At 74.4% G+C, this 15417-nt stretch overlaps 3 protein-coding genes across 3 annotated transcripts; 2 read left to right on the top strand and 1 right to left on the bottom strand.

Annotated features, from left to right (window-relative positions):
• Positions 1-327: 327 nt before the first annotated feature.
• USHBP1 (USH1 protein network component harmonin binding protein 1) lies at positions 328-4940 on the bottom strand. The gene is made up of 13 exons (XM_075443928.1): positions 4862-4940; positions 4533-4660; positions 4260-4463; positions 4061-4171; positions 3822-3973; positions 3573-3713; positions 3410-3492; positions 2486-2612; positions 2165-2408; positions 1801-1992; positions 1623-1714; positions 760-1535; positions 328-512 (listed from the first exon to the last, which is right to left on the bottom strand). Exons 1-13 carry the CDS (start codon positions 4866-4868, stop codon positions 328-330), a joined length of 2442 nt encoding a protein of 813 aa, XP_075300043.1. The 5' UTR covers positions 4869-4940.
• Positions 4941-6375: 1435 nt separating this feature from the next.
• BABAM1 (BRISC and BRCA1 A complex member 1) lies at positions 6376-9794 on the top strand. The gene is made up of 9 exons (XM_075444084.1): positions 6376-6441; positions 6904-7238; positions 7332-7390; positions 7516-7636; positions 7715-7793; positions 8234-8258; positions 8866-8995; positions 9100-9186; positions 9482-9794. The coding sequence occupies exons 2-9, from the start codon at positions 6945-6947 to the stop codon at positions 9680-9682; spliced, it is 996 nt and encodes a 331-aa protein (XP_075300199.1). The 5' UTR covers positions 6376-6441; positions 6904-6944; the 3' UTR covers positions 9683-9794.
• Positions 9795-11627: 1833 nt separating this feature from the next.
• ANKLE1 (ankyrin repeat and LEM domain containing 1) lies at positions 11628-15320 on the top strand. The gene is made up of 5 exons (XM_075443940.1): positions 11628-13518; positions 13615-13777; positions 13880-14039; positions 14343-14472; positions 15043-15320. The coding sequence occupies exons 1-5, from the start codon at positions 12696-12698 to the stop codon at positions 15213-15215; spliced, it is 1449 nt and encodes a 482-aa protein (XP_075300055.1). The 5' UTR covers positions 11628-12695; the 3' UTR covers positions 15216-15320.
• Positions 15321-15417: the final 97 nt, after the last annotated feature.

Below are 15417 nucleotides of genomic sequence, written 5' to 3'. Positions count from 1 at the left end.
GGCCACGGATCCACCGAGCCCTGAACTCCGCGGCGGGGTCTCCCTGGGAGCCGCAGGCCTCGTTCGAGCCCGTATTTAGCGCCGTGCCTCAGTTTCCCTCCCACCCTGCGGCGTGCCTGGCCCCCAGCCCCGACACCCGCGCTCCGCCTGGCTCCCACCACCCAAGCGCTCCATCGCGACAGGGTTCAGCCCGCCGGCTTTAGCCCCCCGCTCCCCGCGGCAGCCCCCCGGCACAGCCCCCCCCGGGAGGATGCCCCCGGCGCGGGGTCACTGCTCCCCTTCCCCCCTGACTACGCGTGGGCCCCCGGCCGCCAACGGCCACCGCCGTCACCTTTGATCCCACGTCGGGGAGAACGCAACGGCTTCATCCGCGCCGGGAGACGGTGGGGGCACCGGGGGGGGGGACGCCTTTTGTTCCCATCCCCGCTGGGATGAACCCAGCTGGGGGTCCGGCTGCCTGTCCCCCCCAAAGCCCCCCCAAGCGTGTCCCCCAGACCCAAAGTGCGGTGGGGCTGGCACGAGCATCCGTGGTTTATTGTCAGTGGGGGTACAGCAGGCGCCTCCTGGTACGGGGGGGTCTCAGGGGTGACGAGGGGGGGTCCCTAGATGCACGTCTCGCTGCCCGCCGTCCCCTGCTCCAGGGTCTGCAGCCTGCGGGCCAGCGCCCGCGTCCGGCGCGCGTGCTGCCCGCGCAGGGCACCGGCCTGGGCCTCCAGCCGCCGCAGCTGGGCCGCCTGCTTGCGCCGCGCGCCGCGGTACGCCAGGGCCAGCGCGCTGCGGGCACCGCGCTCAGCGTCCGGCGGGCACCGCGGGCACCGGGGGCACTGGGGTCACCGTGGGCACCGTGGGCACCGGGGGCACTGGGGGCACCGTGGGCACCAGGGGCACTGGGGGCACCAGGGGCACCAGGGGCACTGCGGGCACCGTGGGCACCGGGGGCACTGGGGGCACCGTGGGCACCGCAGGCACCGGGGGCACCGGGGGCACTGGGGGCACTGGGGGCACCATGGGCACCGTGGGCACCGGGGGCACCGGGGGCACTGGGGTCACCGTGGGCACCGTGGGCACCAGGGGCACTGTGGGCACCGCGGGCACTGGGGGACCTGGGGGCACCGGGGGCACCGGGGGCACCACGCGGGGCAGGGGTGGTCGGGGTGGGCAGGAGGGGGCTGCACAGCACGGAGGGGCGAGAGGCGAGGGTGGGTTTTGGGGCGTGCAAGGAGGGGTCACGGTTTTGGGGTGCGCAGGGAGGGACCCTGTTTTTGGGGTGCGCAGGGAGGGACGGTGCACCTGGGCCATGCAGGGCGGACGCGCCCGCAGCCATGCAGACGGCGCCGCGTTTTCGGGGCGTCAGGGGGGACACGTAGCACCCCCCACCCACCCGCCGGGGAAGCGGGGGGCCTCGCGCCCACCTGTGAGCGTGGAAGGCGTCCGCGGTGAGGGCGAGGCACCGCGCCTGCTGCGCGCGGCTGGCGGCACAGCTCCGCTCCAGGGCCAGCACCAGGTCCCGCGCCCGGGCGCGCAGCTCCTGCACCCTGGGGACACCCGCATGGCACCCAGCCCGGCACGGCTCCCGTGCCACGGCCGTGGCATCGCCGTGGCGCGCCGGCGAGGTCTCTTACCGGGCCAGGGTGCGGAGCAGCTCTTCCCCCATCCTCTCCGGGTCCGGAGGGTGCCGGGGACCCGCTGCTCCCACCCGGCTGCTTTGGGCGTCCTGCAGAGACGGGGTGTGGGTCCCACCCCCGGGGAGACCCCCAGCCCCGCGGAGGGTCCCCGTGGGGAGGTGGGAGCCGTCCTTACCTCCTCGCTGCTGCTGGAGCTGCTGGGGGGGCTGGGGGGGTGCCGGGGCCCCCCGTCCCGCTCCCGCTGCAGGTGCTGGAGCACCAGGCGCAGCGCAGCCCCCCGCGGCCCCTGCCCCGCCGCCAGCCCCTCCAGCCCCCGCTTCTCCCTCTCCGCCAGCCGCAGCCGCGTCTTCAGCTCGGCCATGGCCTCCTGGCAGGGCAGCGGCGTCACCGCCGGGACGGGGAAACTGAGGCACGGCCGTAACACACCCCCCCCAGCTCCGCTCCCTCCCGCCGTGCATCCCCCCCTGCCCGGACCCCGCAGAGAGCCGGGGAGGGACCCAGGCATCGGGGGTCCCCCCATTCCCCCCCCCCAAGCCCACCTTGAGCATCGCCAAGTCCCGCAGCAGCTCCGCTTTCCCCGGCCGCCTCCAGCCGGGCAGCAGAGCCCTGGCATCCCGCAGCGCCCGCTCTGCCCGGGCTCGGGCGTCCTCGCCGCGGTGGGTGCCGGCATGGGTGGGCTCCGGCGCGGCGCGCAGGGAAGCTTCCACCGCCGCCTGCTCCGCACGCAGCCGGCGAATGTGCTGGCGCAGGGCCCCCTCCTCCATCCCCTGGGGTGCCGGGGGGCTGAGGGGACGGCGAGGCGGCTGGGGTGGGCGCAGGGGCACGGGGCCACGCTGGGACCCCCCCTCGCCTCCCAGTACCTCTGCAGCCCAGGGCAGCCGCTCTCCCCGCTCTCCTCCTCGCCGTCCGGCTCCGCTCGGCCCGGGGGCTGCGGCCCCTCCGTCGCTGTGGGGCTGGACCCCCGGCCATGCCCCGGGCTCGCAGCTCCTGGGCATGGGGCAGGCAGCAGCGGGGCTGGTGCCCCCCTCCAGTGTGCGCCCACCGGGGCTGTGCTGGGGCCTGGGGCCCCCCAGCATCCTCCCAGCATCACCAGCGGATCCCCCCAGCATCCTCCTGACGGCCCTCCAGCATCCCTTCCGCATCCCGCCGCGTCCCTCCTACAGCCCCCCAGCATCCTCCCTGCACTCCCTGGTACCCCCCAGCACCCTTCGTGCATCCCCCCAGCATCCTCCCTGCACCCCCTGGTACCCCCCAGCACCCTTTGTGCATCCCCCCAGCATCCTCCCCATAAAACCCCCAGTATCCCCCAGTATCCTCCCCACATCCCCCCAGCACCCTCCCCATAAACCCCCCAATATCGGCCAGCTTCTCTCCTACGCCCCCCCAGCATCCTTCCTGCACCTCCCAGTATCCCCCAGCATCCTCCCCATAAACCCCCCAGTATCACCCCCCAGCATCCTCCTACACCCCCCCCAGCACCCTTCGTGCATCCCCCCAGCATCCTCCCCATAAAAACCCCAATATCCCCCAGCATCCTCCTGCACCCCCCGGTACCCCCCAACACCCTTCGTGCACCCCCCCAGCATCCTCCCCACAAACCCCCCAATATCCCCCAGCATCCCTCCTACACCCCCCCAGCACCCTCCTTGCATCCCCCTGGTACCCCCCAACACCCTCCCTGCATTCCCCCAGCATCCTCCCCACACCCCCCGATAGCTCCCAGCCTCCTCCCCACAAACCCCCCGCACCCCCTGCCCCCCGCAGCCCCCCTGCCCCCCGCTCACCTCCCCGGGCACCATCCTGCTCCCCGCCCAGCTTCGCCCGCAGCAGATCGAGGAGGGCGGCGTAGGCCCCCCCGCAGTGCTCACTGCGGGCAGAGGGGCTCAGTGCCGCACCACAGGCCGTGTCCCCCCCCCAGGGACCCCCACCCCGCGTCCCCCAGCCCACCTGCAGCGCAGGGCCAGGCGCAGGGCGCTGCTGCGGGACTCGTGCTGCCCCAGCGCCATGCTCAGCCGCTCCGCATCGCTCTTGCACGCCCGCAGCGCGCCCGCCAGCTCCCGGTTCACCTCCCGCAGCCTCGCCAGGCTCCTGGGCACCGCCGGCAGCCGCCGTCACCCACGCGGCCAGGGCCCGCAGCCGTGCCTCAGTTTCCCCACCGGGCAGGGCTCGGCAGCCCTTGGTGCGGGGGGAACTCACCCCTGCAGCTCCTGCACCCGCTGCTCCCGCTCCCGGCTGGCACCCTCCGAGGGCTGGGGGGAGAGGGGGCTGGGGGGCTGCACAGCGGGGGGCTGCGCACCGGGGGGCTGCGTGCCGGGGGGCTGCGCGCCATCGCCGCGCTGGGGCAGGTCCTGCGGAGGGGACGGGCAGAGCGCGGTGCCGGGGGCAGGATCCCACCCGGCGAGCCCACCCTGTGCCCGCTGCCGCCCCGCACTCACCTGGGGCGGCCGGGGGTCCCCCTGCCCCGGGGGGCTGCCGGGCGTGGGGGTGTCGCTGCCGGAGCCCCCCGGCTCCTCCAGCCTGCGCAGGGCATCCCGCAGCTCCCAGACCTGCGCCGAGCACCGGGCTGAGCCCCGGGGTGGCTCCGGTGGCACCCGGGCAGGGGGACCCCCCCAGCGCCGTGCCCCCCACACCCACCTTCCCCTGCAGCCGGTCGCGCTCCCCCCGCAGTGCCCGCAGCGAGGCCGCGGCCCGGCTCAGCTCCTCGTCGCGGCGTCCCATGGCCGCCCGCAGCGCCACGTTCCTCGCCGCCGCCATCGCCATCTCCTCGGCCGCCAGCCCCGTGCCCGCTCCCCGCTCCCTCCCGGCACAGCGCGGTGCCCGGTCCAGCTCCTCCAGGCTCTGGGGTGCGGGGGGTCAGCCGGTGCCCACCGCCTTGGCGTCCCGGCTGACCGCGCCGCTGTGGCTCACCTTGGCCGCCCGCGCCCACTCCTCGCCGGGCGCGGGTTGTGCCGGTGCCCACCGGTGCCGGGAGAAGACGGCGCGCTCCAGGGAGCTGACGGCGCGCTGCAGGTCCCCGAAGGGGTCGGGGCCGCCGGCTGGGGACGGGCAGCGCGGCCGGGGTCAGGTCCCGGCGGCAGGAAGAGAGCTGCCGGCGTGGCATGGCACGGCATGGCATGGCACGGTATGGCATGGCATGGCATGGCATGGCACGGCATGGCACGGTATGGCATGGTACGGTACGGCACAGTACGACATGCCATGGAGCGGTACGGCACAGCACGGCACGGTGCACCCACCTTCCATGCCGATGGCGGTGCCGAGCGTGCCGTCGCGGTGCCGGGGCCGCAGGCTGGCAGCGGGGAGGCCGGCGGTGCCCTCCCAACCCTCCTCCTCCTCCTCCTCCTCCCTGCGGGGCGGTGAAGGCCGGGCATGGCGGGGGCTGGGCGGTGGCAGCCCCCGGTGCCCCGTGGGTGCCGCGTGCCCGTACCTGCCCGTGCCGCGCTGCCGCTGCTCGGCTCGCCGGTGCAGCCGGGCCACCGTCGCCAGCAGCCCCGCGACGCATTCCTCGTAGCGCAGGACGCCCTCGCCGTCCCCCGCCATGTCGTCGCCGTCGTCATCCTCATCCTCGTCATCCTCCTCCTCCTCGCCCGGCGGTGGCTGCCGGGGTTTGCCGGGACAGGGATGAGTTTTGGCCACCGCGCGCCCGGAGCCAGGGCTGGGCAGGTCCTGGTGCTGCCACCCCGTCACCTACCGCACCCGGGGGTGCCCGCGGTGGGGGGCACGCGGAGACCCCCGCCCGGGTGGGCGCAGCCCCCGCCGGGGACACCCCACTTGCCTTCTCCATGGCGGCCGCCTCCTGCCCACGACGCCCCGCGCCCGACCCCCGGCGCTGGTCCTGCTCCCGGCACCTCCCGGCACCTTCCGGCACCTTCCGGCACCTCCCGGCTGCGCCGCGGCCGCCGGCCCCGCGCCTGTCCCCGTCCTTCTTCCCGCCCCGATTTCCTCTTCCTCACCAGCCCCGCTGCGGCTTAACCGTTGCGCTGCCCCACGCCCCGGAGCCGTCTCGGGGGGCTCTGCCCCCCAACTCCGACCCCCACCCCCGCGCCGGACCCTCCCCACGTGCCCCGGGGGGTCCCTCGCACGCGGGCGGGAGGCTGCGCGCGGCGTCGCATCCTCGAGCGCGCCCCGGAGTTTGGGGGGGGTGGGGGGTGTCCGTGAGCACTGCGTGGGGGGCTGGGGCTGTGTATGGGGGGCTGGGGGTGCAACGCCAGGAGGGGGGGCCAGCCCGGGGGTGCTGCGGGCTGGGGGGGGTGTTCGGGGTGCGGAGGGGGGCCGCAAGGGTATTTGGGGGGCAGGGGGGCAGCGGGTGGGTGCTGGAGGGAGCTGGGAGGGGGTTGGGGGTGCTGGGACAGAGCGTGGGGGTCTGGGGTGCGGGGGGGGGGTGCAGGGATGCGGGTGGGTGTGCGTGGGTATTTGGGGTGCAGGGGGGTGTGCGTGGATCTTTGGGGTGCTGGGGGCGGTTCACGGGTGCAGGGGGGTGCGGGTGGGTGCAGGGGGGTGCGGGTGGATATTTGGGGTGCGGGGTGCAGTGCAGGGGTACAGGGGGGTGCGGGTGGGTGCAGGGGATGTGCGTGGATATTTGGGGTTTAGGGGGGTGCGTGTGGATAATTGGGGTGCGGAGGGCGGTGCACGGGTGCAGGGGGGTGCGTGTGGGTGCTGAGGGTGCGGGGGGCGGCGCGCGGGTGTTTGGGGCGCGGGGAAGCCCCCCTGCCCCCGCCTGCCCGGGGGGGACCCCTGGGAACTACAGCTCCCAGCAGCCCCCGCGCGGCGCCGCTTCCGGGCGGGACCGGGCGCGGCTCGTGCGGGCCGGGAGCGGGTGAGCGCGCGCCGCGGGGGTGGGGGGGGTGCGGGGGTCGGGGGGGGCGCGGAGCCGGGGGGTGAATGGGGCGGGGGGTGCGTGGGGGGCACGGAGACGGGGGGGCGTGGGGTGAATGGAGCCCGGGGGTCAATGGGGCGGGGGGGTGCCCGGAGCCAGGGGTGCGTGGGGCTGGGGGGTGCGTGAGCAAGGGGGTGCCCAGAGCAGGGGTATGTCGGGCTGGGGGGGGGCATGGGGCAGGAGGGTGCGTGGGGCAGGGAGTTTGTGGGGTGGGGGGGGCATAGGGCAGGGGGTACCTGAGCAAGGGGGTGTCTGGAGCCGGGGCGGGGCATAGGGCAGGGGGTACGTGACCAAGGGGTGCCCGGAGCCGGGGTGCGTGGGGCTGGGGGGTACCTGAGGAAGGGGGTCCCCGGAGCCGGGGTGCGTGAGCCCCCGCGCAGCAGCAGCGCTGCCCCCCCGCAGCCGCCCGTCACCAGTCCCCAGCCCCCCCCCCCATCGCGGCCATGGAGCGTGGCTGCGTGATGGACACGTCGGAGCCGGGCAGCGCGGCCGAGGAGGAGGAGGAGAAGGCTCCGGAGCCGCGGCCCAGGACCCGCTCGAACCCCGAGGGCGCCGAGGACCGGGCGCTGAGCGCCCAGGCCAGCGTGGGCAACCGCAGCGAGGGCGAGGGCGAAGCGGCCAGCGCCGAGGACAGCCCCCACGGCGCGGCTGCTCCCGACGGCACCGCCTGGCCCGGCCCCGCGGCCCCCACCGAGGTCCAGGTGAAGACCCCGCGGGTGAACTGCCCCGAGAAGGTGGTGAGTGTCGGGGTGGGGGGGGGGCTGGCGCAGCCCCGGCGCCCGGGCGAGGGGCTGCGGGGGGGGGGGCTCAGCGCTGGCGCTCTCCCACAGATCATCTGCCTGGACCTGGCGGAGGAGATGGCTCTGCCCAAGCTGGAGTCCTTCAACGGGTGAGGGTCGGGGGCTGCTCCCGACTGTGCCACCCCCGGGGACCGTGACTCTGCCACCCCCAGCCCCATGGGGTCCCGAGGGGGGGACACACAGGTCCCCGCTGAGCCCCGGCCCCCCGCGGCAGGTCCAAGACCAACGCGCTGAACATCTCCCAGAAGATGATCGAGATGTTCGTGAGGACGAAGCACAAGATCGACAAGTGCCACGAGTTCGCGCTGGTGGTGGTCAACAACGACGCGACGTGGGTGAGTGGGGCCGCGGGGCCGGGGCCGGGGCCGGGGGGGGAACACGGCTCCGCGCCCCCCTCACCCGGCTCCTCTCAGCTCTCAGGGTTCACCTCGGACCCCCGCGAGGTCTGCAGCTGCCTCTACGACCTGGAGACCGTCGTCTGCAAGTCGTTCAGTATCCCACTGCCTGCGGGGTCCCTGGGGTGCAGACGGGTCCCCTGGGGTGCAAACAGGGTCCCTGGGGTGCAGACGGGGTCCCTGGGGTGCAGACAGGGTCCCCTGGGGTGCAAACAGGGTCCCTTGGCTGCAAACGGGGTCCCTCGAGCACGAGCGGGGACCCTCCGGGCGCGTTCCCGGCCGATGGCCGCCGGTCTGCAGCCTGGCTGGCATCCCCGGCACGGCCGAGCCGGCTGCGGCACGGCGTTGGTGTTTGGGGCTGGAGGGTGGAACCCCGAATCCCCCAAGGCGGGGTTCAACACCGGCTCCTCCAGACCCCCCCCAAACACCCATTTCTTGGGGTTTTCTCCCCATCCTGGTGCACCCCGGAGCTCCCAGGGCCGGGCGCGGGGCGGGCAGGGTCTGTGTGCCGGGATTGGTCCTTACCTGGGGCTGCAGATCTGGAAGGGCTCTTCAACCTGATGTGAGTACGGCTGGGGGGGGCGGGGGGGGGGTCGGGGCCCCCACCCCGGCTACGGATTTTCTGCTTTGCCGCGAGCCTTCGCCCTGGGCGGCTCCGGGGGTGGGTGCTGCTTTCCCAGCCCTGAGCCGTTGCGCTGACATTAGGTTTTAACGAGCAGGGGTGGGGGGTCCCTGAGCTGGGGGGGGGGTCCCTGAGCTGTGTGAGGTTCCTTGAGCCACAGCATGGGAGTCCCTGGGCTGGGCAGGGGTCCCTGAGCCACAGCGTGGGGGTCCCTGAGCTGCAGCATGGGGGTCCCTGAGCCAGAGGAGAGTCCCTGAGCTGGGTGGGGGTCCCTGAGCTGTGGTGTGGGGGTCCCTGAGCCACAGCGTGGGGGTCCCTGAGCTGCAGTGTGGAGGTCCCTGAGCTGGAGGGGGGTCCCTGAGCCGGAGGGGGGTCCCTGAGCCATAGTGTGGGGGTCCCTGAGCCGGAGGCGGGTCCCTGAGCTGGGTGGGGGTCCCTGAGTGGTGGCACTGGGGGTCCCTGAGCTGCAGCGTGGGGGTCCCTGAGCCGGAGGGGGGTCCCTGAGCTGGGCGGGGGTCCCTGAGCCGCCTCCGCCCCCCCGGCGCAGCCAGCAGAAGATCGAGCTGCCGGTGACGGAGAACGTGCAGACCATCCCGCCGCCCTACGTGGTCCGGACCATCCTGGTGTTCGGCCGCCCTGGCTGCCAGCCCCAGTTCTCCGTGGCGGAGCACATGAAGGTAGGGACCCCCCTCTGCGTCCCCCCCTCTCTGGGCGAGCTGGGAGGCTCCGGTTCCATCCCCAGGAGCCCCCCCGGCGCCATCCCCACCCGCTCGCCCCGCAGAAGATGCTGCAGTGTCCCTACTTCTTCTTCGACGTGGTGTACATCCACAACGGGGCTGAGGAGAAGGACGACGAGACCAGCTGGAAGGTAAACGCGGGGTGGGGCGTCCCCCCCTCTCTGGGCTGGGGGCTGTGCGACCCCCCCCCCAGCCCGTGCTGCCTGTCCAGGGGACTGGGGCCATGGTGATGGGCATGGGGGCTGCCCTGGGGGGCCAGGGGCCTTGGTGATGGGCATGGGGGCTGCCCCGGGGGGCCGGGGGCCGTGGTGATGGGCATGGGGGCTGCCCTGAGGGGCTGGGGGCCATGGTGATGGGCACGGGGGCTGCCCTGAGGGGCGACCCCCCCCATTCCGCGCTGCCCGTCCCTCTGTCCCCCCCCCCCAGGAGATGTTCGCCTTCTTCGGCAGCCTGGACACCAAAGGCACCCACTACAAGTACGCGGTGCCGCTGGCGGGGCCGGCGCTGGAGCTGCACAACTGCATGGCCAAGCTGCTGGCGCACCCGCTGCAGCGCCCGCTGCAGCCCCACGCCGCCTACGGGCTGCTGGGCGACGACGAGCCCCCCGAGGCCGAGGCCACCGTGTGAACCGGGGGGTTGGGGGGTCGGGGGGCGAGGACGAGCCCCCCCCGAGGCCACCGACGGGGCCGGGGGCTGCGGTGTCACCGGGGACGGCGGCAAGAGAGCTGGGTTCTGGCGAGCGGGCGTCATGCTGGTGCTGCGGGTCCTGCGCCGGGAGCGGGGACTGGGGGGGGGGTTGGGGGGGTTGGGGACTTGGGGTGGGTGGAGGGGGTTTGGGGGGGTGGACCCCGTGGGGCCGTGTCCCCCCTCCCGCCGTGGGATGGGGAGTGCTGTGCCCACTGCGCCCTGCGGTGCTGGTGTGGGGACCCTGAGGGGCGGCGCGGGGGGGGGGCTCGGCACCAGCAGTGGGGCAGGGTGGCAGGGCCTGCTGGGGCAGGGCACTGGGAGCACTGGTGCAGTTGCTGGGAGGCACTGGGCAGAGCTGGTGCAGTTACTGGGAGGCCCTGGGAGCACTGGTGCAGTTGCTGGGCAGTGCAGGGTGCTGGGAGGCACTGGGAGCACTGGTGCTGTTACTGGGACGTGCTGGGTGGAACTGGCACAGGACACTGGGAGCACTGGGCAGAGCACTGGGCAGACTTGGTGTTGGGCACTGGGATTGCTGGTGCAGGGCACTGGAAGGTACTGGGAGCACTGGTGCAGTTCCTGGGAGGCACTGGGCAGAGCTGATGCAGGGCACTGGGTGGAACTGGTGTAGGTCACTGGGAGGCACTGGGAGCACTGGTGCAGTTGCTGGGTGGTGCTGGTGCAGGGCACTGGGAGTCACTGGGAGTAGTGGTGCAGTTTTCGGGAGCTACTGGGCAGAGCTGGTACAGAGCGCTGGGAGGCAGTGGGCAGAGCTGGTGTGGGGCACTGGGACCACTGGTGCTGGGAGACACTGGGAGCACTGGTTCAGTCACTGGGAGGCAATGGGGGCACTTGTGCAGAGCACTGGGAGGCGCTGGGCAGAGCTGGTGCAGTCACTGGGAGGCGCTGGGAGCACCAGTACAGGGCAGGGGGCGGTGCTGGGCTCACTGGGGGCGGGGCATTGGGTGGTGCGGCCCCGCCCCTTTACCCGCGACCCCATCTGGCGGGGTGGGCGTGGCTGGCGCTCGGCCGGCTCCTATTGGCCTCCTCGCCAGCCAATCGGCGGCGGGGCGGCCGTGCGCGGGGGGTTTGAATAGGCGCGGCGCAGTGCGCGTGCGCGGGGCGGCACAAGCGGCGTGGGGCGGCGCGAGCCGTAAGGGACCATTGCGGGGGGGGGGGGGGGGGGGACGGGGGGGGGGACGGGGACGGGGGACCGGGGGACCGGGGGGGGGGTTTGGCGGGGGCGGGGGCTCTGCAATAGCGGCGTTGCGCCGGGCGGGGGGGGCGCGCGGCACTTGCTGCAGCCCCGGGGGGAGGGGACTTAGGGGCACCCCTGTGTGCACGGCCCCGGGGTGGGGGCCGGTTTGGTTGCCCCAGCGGTGCCCGGACACCCGACTGCGGGGCTGGTGGTGGCACTGGTGTGACCCCGAGGGGGCCCCCCCGACCTTGACCTTGACCTGCCCCCTGCAGCGGCTCAGGGTGAAGCCCCCCACCCATGTCCACCGAGGAGCTGCGGCCGCTGCCCGTCGCCGCGTCCCGGGGGTGCTGCCGGCGCCCGGAGGAAGGGGGGGACCCGGGGCTCCGGGCCCAGGTGAGCGGGGCCGGCCGTGGGGACGGGGACAGCACCCTGGGGTGCCGCGGGTGCGGGGTGCCCGTCGCCCCGCGCCGCAGCGGTGACAGCAGTGTCCCCTCCCCGCAGGCTGGCCGTCGAGGCGTGGGGCCGGTGCCGGAGCTGGGGGACACGCGGCGTGCCCGGGGCTGGGCCCCCGCCGAGGGGGAGCTCCCCAGGGTGCCGGTGCCGGGGGGCTGGCGCAGCCCCCCAGCTCGTGCCCGGTGCCGATTCCCGTCTCTGTCCCCGGAGCCGGGGGGGCCCCGGCGCTCCGCGTCCTTCCTGACCGAGGACGGCTCCGACGCCGGGCCCCTGAGCAGCACCCGCAGGTCCCTGCTGGAGGGGCCGGAGCTGGGGGGTGGCTGCGCTTTGGGGGACCCCCTGCTCTGGTGGGGCTGTCCCCCAGAGCCCCCGTCCCTCGCCAGCCCCCGCCTCGCCCCACGGCCCCGCGCAGACCCCGGGAGCTCAGCTCTCCCCCCGCAGCCCCTCGCCTCGAGCACCCTGCTCTGGGCTGGGGATGAGCTCGGGGGGGAACCCCGGAGCCGGGCCGTGGGGGGAAGGACGGGGGGTCCCCCCTGGGGTCTCCCCGAGCCCAGGGACAGCGCCAGCCCCGAACCCCAGTGGGAGTTTGGTCCTGGTGGGTCCCTGAGCTCCCCCCCGCCCCAGTGCTGCGGCAGGGTCTGGGGGGGACACGGGTCCCCCAGGGCTCCCCGGCTCCGCGGTGGCCTGGACAGCTGCTCGGTGGCGTGCCGGACCCCCGGGGACCGGGGTGACATCCCGGGCACTGCGGCTCGGCACCGCGCCCGTGTCCCCCGGGGCCCGGTGGTGGGGTGTGCAGGGCTGGGCACGGCGGCCCCCGCTGCCCCCGACCTAGGGGGGACGGTGCTTGGGGTGGGGGGCAGGGGCCGCAGCCCTGGGGACGGCAGCAGCCCCCGGGACAGCAGCAGCCCCGGGGACAGCAGCGGTGCCAGCGAGCGCTTCGTCAGTGCCGTGGAGACCCTGGAGCCCAGCGAGGCCGGGGGGTGCCTGGGGACCCCCGCCAGCTCCCCAAATGCAGAAAAGCCGCAGGGTGAGGGCTTATGGGGGGGCTCGAGGGCAGCCCCTCGCCGCGAGGACGGCTCACGGGAGGGCGGTGTAGGGGGGCTGCTTGTGCAGCTCCAGGGGTGCAGCCTCCGGGGCTCCCCCCCCGGCAGCCCGGCTGGCCTCGCCGCCGGGGCTGTCACCCCCCGGGGGCCAGAGCACCCCAGGCACCGCCACGTCACCCCCCGGACCAAGAGCCGCCTCCGGGCCTTCGCGGCGCGGCTCAGCGCCTCCTCATCCTCCTCCCTCTTTGACGAGACGCTGGAGATGCCCCGGAGGCCCCCCAGGCTCAGAGCACCCCAGGGTGTCCCCAGGGACCCTGCCACCACCTCAGGCCACTGTGTCACCCCGTGGGGCGAGGATGTGGCCAGCGGGGACGGAGAGGTGACAGGGTCCTTGGGTGACACCGAGATCCTCCCCAAAGCCCCCAACCAGCCGAGCTCACCCCCAGGGACCAGCAGCTCCCCTGGCTCCAGCCCCACGGTCCTGCTGGTCCCTGGGGACCGTGGCCACCCCCAGGGTGCCCCATTGGATGCTCGGGGCTCCCCCAGCTCCAGCCCCACGGTCCTGCTGGTCCCTGGGGACCACGGCCACCCCCAGGACTCCCCGTCGGATTCTCGGGGCTCCCTCCGTGCCGCTGGCAGCCCCAATCCCAGGGTGCAGGAGGGTGGCTCTGCGTGGCAGGACCCCCAGCCCTTGGGGACACACCGGTCGCTGTGGCCCCACGGGAGCTCCAGCCACCTCCTGGCCCCACGGCCGCCGGGCAGCACCGCGGTGGAGCCGGGGAGCCCGGCCACGCAGCCCTTGCCTGCTGACCACAGCACCAGGGAGCACCCCGAGGACGACGAGCGGGGACAGGCACCCGGTGAGTGGCACAGCCCCAGCACGGAGGCCACCACCAGCCCCGGGGACACCGCGGTGCGGGACGGGCAAGCGTGCACCGCGCCGCCGCGGCCCCTCTCGGACGAAGCTCTGCGCCGGCGGCTGCGGGCGCTGGGGGATGACCCAGGGCCCATCACGGAGCTCACCAGGCGGCTCTATCAGCGGCGGCTGGAGGAGCTGGCGAAGGGACCCCGGGCAAGGACGGCGGGTGAGTCCCAGTGAGCCCTCCCGGTATGGCTGGCCGGACCCCGCGGTGCCGGCGTGGGGCTGACGGTGCTCCCCGGTGCCGGCACGGCCACGCCAGGGCACAGCCCGGAGCTGGCGGCTGCGCTGCGGTCCGGCCGCGTCCCCGACTGCGCCCAGGATGAGCTGGTGCTGGCCCGGCAGTTCGACCGCCCCGACCGGAGCCGGCACTGGCGCGAAGGGCTGGTCAAGTCCAGCTTCAACTACCTCCTCCTCGACCCCAGGTAGGGCCGCGCCGCTGCCCCGCACGTCCCCCGTGCTGAGGGGCTCTGAGCAGGGCGCCCTGGGAGGCATCAAACCCCAAAGCTGGGGGTTTGGACCCCCAGGATCACCCAGAACCTGCCGCTCCGCTCCCACCACCTGAGCCCGGCCGAGTGCTTCAGGACCTTCGTCAATGCCATCTTCTACGTGGGCAAGGGGACGCGTGCCCGGCCCTACTGCCACCTCGCCGAGGCTCTGAGCCAGCATCGCGCCCGGACGCCGAAGGTGGGATGGGCACAGGGGCTACCCCGGGGGGCTGGGGGCCGTGGTGATGGGCATGGGCGCTGCCCCGGGGAGCTGGGGCCATGGTGATGGACATGGGGGCTGCCCTGGGGAGCTGGGGGCATGGTGATGGGCACGGGGGCTGCCCCAGGGGACCAGGGGCCATGATGGTGGGCATGGGGGCTGCCCCGGGGGGCTGGGGGCCATGGTGATGGGCACGGGGGCTGCCCCAGGGGCCATGATGGTGGCCATGGGGGCTGCCCCGGGGGGCCGGGGGCCATGCTGACGATGCCCGGTGCCCCCCAGGGCTGCCCCAAGGTGCGGCGCATCCTGGAGATCTGGGCGAGCGGGCAGGGCGTCGTCTCCGTGCTCTGTTTCCAGAGCAGCGTCCCGGCCGAGGCGTACACGCGGGAGGGCTGCCTCGTCGAGGCGCTGGGTGAGCGGGGCCGGGGCGACGGAGCTGCCCCGGCGTCGGCTCCGCCGCCGCTCTGGCTCCCTGCATCCCGCTCTGCCACCCCGGGCAGGAGCTGGGGGGGCACAGAGGGGGGACGTAGCCCATCCTGGGGGCACACGGGGACTCTGGGGACCCCGGCTGCCAGCACGGGGTCTGGACACAATGCCCCAAACCCCCGTCTCTTGTGGGAAAAGCTGCTTGGGAGTGGGTGCTGGTGGGGGGCATGGGGCTGCCTCCATCCCTGTGGGCCTGTGGGTGCTGATGAGGGGCAGGGGGCTGGGGCTGTGGGTGCTGACCCCGTCCCCATAGGGCTGTGGGTGCTGATGGGGGGCAGGGGGCCGGGGCTGTGGGTGCTGACCCCCTCCCGCAGGGCTGTGGGTGCTGATGGGGGGCAGGGGGCCGGGGCTGTGGGTGCTGACCCCCTCCCGCAGGGCTGTGGGTGCTGATGGGGGGCAGGGGGTGGGGCTGTGGGTGCTGACCCCCTCCCCACAGGGCTGTGGGTGCTGATGGGGGGCAGGGGGTGGGGCTGTGGGTGCTGACCCCCTCCCGCAGGGCTGCAGACCATCACCAACCAGAGGAAGGGTCGGTGCTACGGCGTGGCGGCGAGCTGGCCGGCGGAGCGGCGCCGGCGCCTGGGCGTTCACATGCTGCACCGCGCCATGCGCGTCTTCCTGGCCGAGGGCGAGCGGCAGCTCCGGCCGGCCGACATCGCGGGCGGGCGCTGAGCACCCCGGGGTGCTGGGGGGCACCCCCGGCCTGTGTCCCCCCCTCCCCGTCCTGTCCGAGGAGGTGGCTGTGCCCTGGCTGCGGGTTTTATGTCGCGAACACTGGCAAGAGTTTGAGAATTTTTCTATTTTTCTATTTCCCTGAAGGGTGATAAATAAATCACTGCAGGTCTTTTTTTTTACAACCCCCCCCCCCCCCCTC

This window comes from Opisthocomus hoazin, chromosome 27 (genome assembly GCF_030867145.1).
Source record: "Opisthocomus hoazin isolate bOpiHoa1 chromosome 27, bOpiHoa1.hap1, whole genome shotgun sequence".
Classification (NCBI taxonomy): domain Eukaryota; kingdom Metazoa; phylum Chordata; class Aves; order Opisthocomiformes; family Opisthocomidae; genus Opisthocomus; species Opisthocomus hoazin.
Note: the sequence above shows the minus strand (reverse complement) of the source record. Positions and strands in the feature narration are given on the sequence as shown.

Excerpts from the sequence above, each read along its gene's own strand:
- USHBP1 (XM_075443928.1), bottom strand. Across the intron at positions 2,613-3,409 it reads GCAGGATGGTGCCCGGGGAG|GAGCTGCGAGCCCGGGGCAT; the intron begins GTGAGCGGGGGG and ends CCCCATGCCCAG. Across the intron at positions 1,993-2,164 it reads GGGACTTGGCGATGCTCAAG|GAGGCCATGGCCGAGCTGAA; the intron begins GTGGGCTTGGGG and ends CTGCCCTGCCAG.
- BABAM1 (XM_075444084.1), top strand. The coding sequence starts at position 6,945 with ATGGAGCGTGGCTGCGTGATGGACACGTCGGAGCCGGGCAGCGCGGCC. Across the intron at positions 7,637-7,714 it reads TCAACAACGACGCGACGTGG|CTCTCAGGGTTCACCTCGGA; the intron begins GTGAGTGGGGCC and ends GGCTCCTCTCAG. Across the intron at positions 8,259-8,865 it reads GAAGGGCTCTTCAACCTGAT|CCAGCAGAAGATCGAGCTGC; the intron begins GTGAGTACGGCT and ends CCCCCGGCGCAG.
- ANKLE1 (XM_075443940.1), top strand. The coding sequence starts at position 12,696 with ATGCCCCGGAGGCCCCCCAGGCTCAGAGCACCCCAGGGTGTCCCCAGG. Across the intron at positions 13,778-13,879 it reads TACCTCCTCCTCGACCCCAG|GATCACCCAGAACCTGCCGC; the intron begins GTAGGGCCGCGC and ends TTGGACCCCCAG. Across the intron at positions 14,040-14,342 it reads ATCGCGCCCGGACGCCGAAG|GGCTGCCCCAAGGTGCGGCG; the intron begins GTGGGATGGGCA and ends GGTGCCCCCCAG.